This window comes from Alligator sinensis, unplaced genomic scaffold, assembly GCF_000455745.1.
Source record: "Alligator sinensis unplaced genomic scaffold, ASM45574v1 scaffold137_1, whole genome shotgun sequence".
NCBI lineage: Eukaryota > Metazoa > Chordata > Crocodylia > Alligatoridae > Alligator > Alligator sinensis.
In genome coordinates this window covers 310,650-315,323 of record NW_005842545.1, presented here as the reverse complement: position 1 = coordinate 315,323, position 4,674 = coordinate 310,650, and the positions used below count along the sequence as shown (strand labels likewise).

General features: G+C 56.2%; 1 protein-coding gene across 1 annotated transcript in view; it reads right to left on the bottom strand.

The window, feature by feature from the left end:
- Window positions 1-4,674, bottom strand: part of PHF8 (PHD finger protein 8) — a gene marked incomplete at its 5' end in the record, with an annotated part of 13,477 nt that overhangs the window by 8,323 nt on the left and 480 nt on the right. Inside the window, 6 exons of the mRNA XM_025213659.1 lie at window positions 220-346; window positions 659-889; window positions 1,093-1,234; window positions 2,004-2,164; window positions 3,137-3,257; window positions 4,472-4,557. Of these exons, the coding sequence (XP_025069444.1) occupies window positions 220-346; window positions 659-889; window positions 1,093-1,234; window positions 2,004-2,164; window positions 3,137-3,257; window positions 4,472-4,557 (868 nt within the window). The remainder of the gene's footprint in view (window positions 1-219; window positions 347-658; window positions 890-1,092; window positions 1,235-2,003; window positions 2,165-3,136; window positions 3,258-4,471; window positions 4,558-4,674) is intronic.

Sequence of the window (4,674 nt, the reverse complement as noted above, 5' to 3'; positions counted from 1 at the left end):
TCTTCCCCCCCTGCCAATGGCCAGCACCCAGCCTCAGCCTGTGGCCTGGCCCTCTCAACACCCTAGGCCCAGAGGCAACCACCCCCACCCCCCAACCGCAAAACAGATGCCCTTCTGTCCTGCCCCTAATCCCTCCCATACCCAGAGAATATGGTACCACACAAGAAGACTGCCACATTCAAGGTGCCCAGCCCCTTCCTGCCCCCCAGCCTCCTTTACCTGGAGACCATAGTACCAGACAGAGGAGCCACCATAGTCCACATGCCACTGTGTATAGCTGCCCTCATGTCCCCCTCTCCTGCCATGCAGCCTGTCTCTTCTGCCCCCTAGCTCCCTCTCTTCTGCCCTGTACCCAGAGAACATGATTCTAGACAGAGGTACCACCACAGTCCACGTACCAGTGCGTGTAGCTGCTCCATCACTCTCTCCTGTCCTCAGCCCCTCCCTCCTGGCCCCCAGCTGTCCCCCCACCCTGTAACTGGAGAATATGGTACCAGACAGGAGCCACCACAGTCCATGTACCAGCTCATGTAACTGCCTGGGCATCACTCTCTTCTCCCCCAAGTCCCTCCCTCTTTTCTCCCAGCCCCCCCCTTCTCCTGCCCCATACCCAGAGAATGTGGTACCAGAGGGGTCACCACAGTCCACATGTCAGTGCCGTGTTCCCCTCTCCTGCCCCCCAGCTCCCTGCCCTGGCCGTACCTGGAGAACATGGTACCAGACGGAGGTGCCCCCGCAGTCCACATGCCAGTCTGTGTAACTGCCGCGTGCCCCCAGCAGGCAGTACTTCTGCACGCTGGGCCGCTCAAACACAGCCTCACCCGGCCATAAGTTCTCCACCCACGACAGCTTCCGCACCAGGCGTGGTGTTTCCACCAGGTTTGACAGCCTGCAGGGGTTCAGGGGTGGGGGGAGGGGGGGTGGGAGGTCAGCCTCCCCCCAGAAGAGGAACCCAGGGATCTGAGGGCAGAGAAAGAGGCCTTTGGGGGAACTCAGGTGTCCAGGAGGTTTTAGGATGCACCCAAGTGTCCGGGAGGACAGTGTCAGGGGCCATGTTGGGGGGGGAGGCCAGGCATCCGAGGCAGGGCTCACCGGGTGTCAGAGAACTCGAGGCTGATGACATTGAGCACCTTGTCACGTGCAGCACCACAGAAATAATCCACAAAGTCGCCCAGACGCATGCGGCAACCAGCCTGGCGTGCCACATCAATCACATCAATCTCTTTGTCTGCCCCTGTGGGGGGAAAGGGAGCACCACAGCTTGGACAGGCCCCCCAGCCAGTAAACCAGGGCCAAGCCATCCTCAAGTCCATACACCTGGGCCCAGCCCTCCCTGATCCACATGACCAAAGTACCCAGCTCTTCCCAGTCCAGAGGGCCAGGGCCCTGTCACAGACTGGTCCATATAAACAGTTTAGCCCCACTTCAGTCTATATAGCCAGGGCCAGCCCCACCCCTCCTGGTCCATACAACTAGGGTCCAACCCCATGCTAGTCCATGATGCCAGGACCCAGCACAACCCCCACCCCGTCCATTTAGCCATGGTCTAGCCCTTTCCCAGACTGCATCCAGGGCCCAATCCCCTCCCTGTCCATATGGCTAGGGCCCAGCCCCATTAGTTAACAGTCAACTCTTCCTGGTCCATACTGCCAGGGTCCCCCAATGATCTGTACAGCTATAACTCTCCCAACTCCTGGTCTATAAAGCCAACCCCCTACCCTCCCTGGTCCATACAGCCAGGACCTAACCCCCCCATACCATAAAGCCAGGGTTCCCTGGTCCACACAACCAGGGCCCAGCCCCCACCAGGCTGTACAGGCAGGACCCAGCCCTCCCTAGTCCGTATGGCCAGAGCACCTGTCCATACAGCTAAGGCCCACCCCCTCCCTCAGTCCATAGAGCCAGGGCCCAGCCCCTTCCCCCACCCAAAGCCATACAGTCAGCCCCTCCCAGTCCACAGTCCATATTGCCAACCCCCTTCCACCCACCCCGCAGGTCCGTACCCACATAGTGCTCAATGTCGTGGGCGGTGAAGGTGGGAGGGGGCAGGGTCATGCCCAGCCCATCCTTCTTGGCCACCAGGATGGGGACGCTGAAGCTGTTCTCCTCCAGGTACTCAACGGTCAGCTGTGACCCACTCGGCCGCAGCAGGATCTCATCAGCACTGCAGAAAGGAGTGGAGAGGAGGTGTGGGGAGGAAGGGCAGGCATCAGCAGTCCACAGCTAGCTCTAGGGTAGGGTGCCTGAGGAACATCTGAATATAGCACCACACAGGAAGGGGCTGAGATGCAGCCAGCTCTGGGGTGGAGGTGGCTGGCTGAGGATAATAGTACGTGGGGAAGGCTGAGATACAGCCAGTTCTGGAGTGGAACAGCTGAGTATAACAGCACACAAAAAGAGCCAAGATGCACCAAGTTCTGAGGTGTAACAGCCAAGTATAAAACCCTACAAAGACGACTGAAATGCAATCAGTTCTGAAGCGTGGTGGCTGGAGACCATCTGAGTATAGCATTGCACAGGGGAGGGAGAGATGCAGCCAGCTCTGGGGTGGGGTGGCTGGGGAAAGACTTCATATAACACCACATAGGAAGAGCTTGCCTAGCACCAGGATGCAACCAGTTGTGTGATGCAACAAAAGAAAAACTGCTGCATATAACACTGCTTGCAGAGCATTAGCTTGGCACCAAGTAGCAGCCAACTCTGGGGTGGGGTGCCTGGGGAACATCTGCATGTAACAGTACAAGGGAAGGATCACACAGCACCAACATGCAGCCAGTTCTGGGGTGAAGCAGCTGAGAAATGGCTGAGCATAACACCACATGGGGAAGTCTGAGATGTGGCTGGTTCTGGTGGGGTGGGGTGTGGGGTGGCTGGGGAGCAGCTGAGTATAACACCATGCAAGAAGAACTAAGATGCAGCCAGCTCTTGTGGAAAGTAGCTTAATATAATATCTCACAGGAAATGCTAAAATGCAGCCAGCTCTGGGGTAGGACGGCTGAGAAACAGCTGAGTATAACGCCACATAGAGAGCACCAAAATGCAGCCAGCTCTGGAGTAGAGCAGCTTGGGAGTAGCTGAGTATAATCCCACCCCTCAGCCCTCCCTGTCACCCCACCACTGCCCCTGCACTTCTCACCTGGGAAAGGTCCGGCTCCGCAGCTCTTTGATGAACTGCGCGCTGCCTGTGCGCACAGCCCGGCCAGCATCTCTGCCCAGCGTCCCATCTGGCTGCCTCTGGGGGCCACGGCGTCGCTTCACTGCAACAAAACAGGGTCAGAGCTGGTATGCAGCCAGCTCTGTGGAGAGGCAGCTGAGGAACACATGAGTATAATGCCGCCTGGGCACATCAACCTGTCACCAAGATGCAGCCAGCTCTATGATGGGGCAACTGGGGAACAGCTGAGCATAATGGTCATGGGTAAGGCTGAAATGCAGCCAGCTCTGAAGTGGGGTGGCTGTGGAATGGCTAATTCCCCATGGGAAATATCACCTGGCACTTAGATGCAGCCAGCTCTGGGGTGGGGCAGGTGGGAAACAGCTGAGTATAACACTATACAGGGAGGACTGAGATGCAGACAGCTCTAGGGTGGAGCAGCCAGGCAATGATTAGGTATAAATGCCATGCTAGGTGCATCCAAAGGAACCAAAGCGCAGCCAGCTCTATAAAGAAACAACTAGGAAACAACAATATATAACCCCACATAGAGACAAAACAAAAATATCACCAGCTCTGACGTGGAAACAGCCACATATAATATCACAAGAGCTCCTACAGCACTAAAAAAGCAGCCAGTGCTGGGGTGGAGCAGCCTAAAATGGATGAAAGTACTGAGAGCAACACTGTACAGAAAGGGCTTGCTGGCAGTGAAATGCAACCAGCTCTGGGGTTGAGGAATGTACACATGAACATCACAAGAGCTCCTACAGCACTGAGAAGCAACCAGTGTTACGCTGGAGCAGCCCAAAAATGGCTGAGTATAACACTGCATAAAAAGGACTTGCTAGTACTGAAATGCAAGCAGGTCTGGGGTGGGGCAGCTGGGGAACAGCTAAGTATAATGCCACCTCAGAGGTGCCAAATGGAACTAAGATGCAACTAGCTTGGGGGAGAAACAGCTAAGGAATGACTACATATAGCACTGTATTAGAACGATATAAGAATGCCACCAGCTTTGAGATGAAAACAGCAATGTATAACATCACAAAAACAGCTTCTACAGCATTGAAAGGCAGCCGGCCCTGGGATGGAGCAACCCAAAACTGGCTCAGTATAATGCTGCACAGGAAACGCTTGCTGGTCACAATTTGCAGCCAGTTCTGGTGTGGCATCTTCGAGGAATGGCACAACATAACACTGCATGAGGAAGGCTGAGATGCAGCTGGCTGGTGGGGGAAGCAGAACAGATTCCCTCCCACCCCCAGAGACCTCCTCGCCACCCCCACCCAGCAGCAGGGGGGTGTTACTACTCACTGACAGAGGGTCCATGCAGCACCTGGCAATTGGGACAATGGTAGAGGTCAATCTCAGCCGCCATGTCCTCCTCCACCCCCACACAGCTGTGGGATGCACGGAGTTAATCATCTGCAGGCCCCAGTCCCAAATCAGACCCCACCCTTAGATGGGCCACCCCTGCAACACCCACCCACCCCCAACTTGGGGTCCCCTCAGGCTCC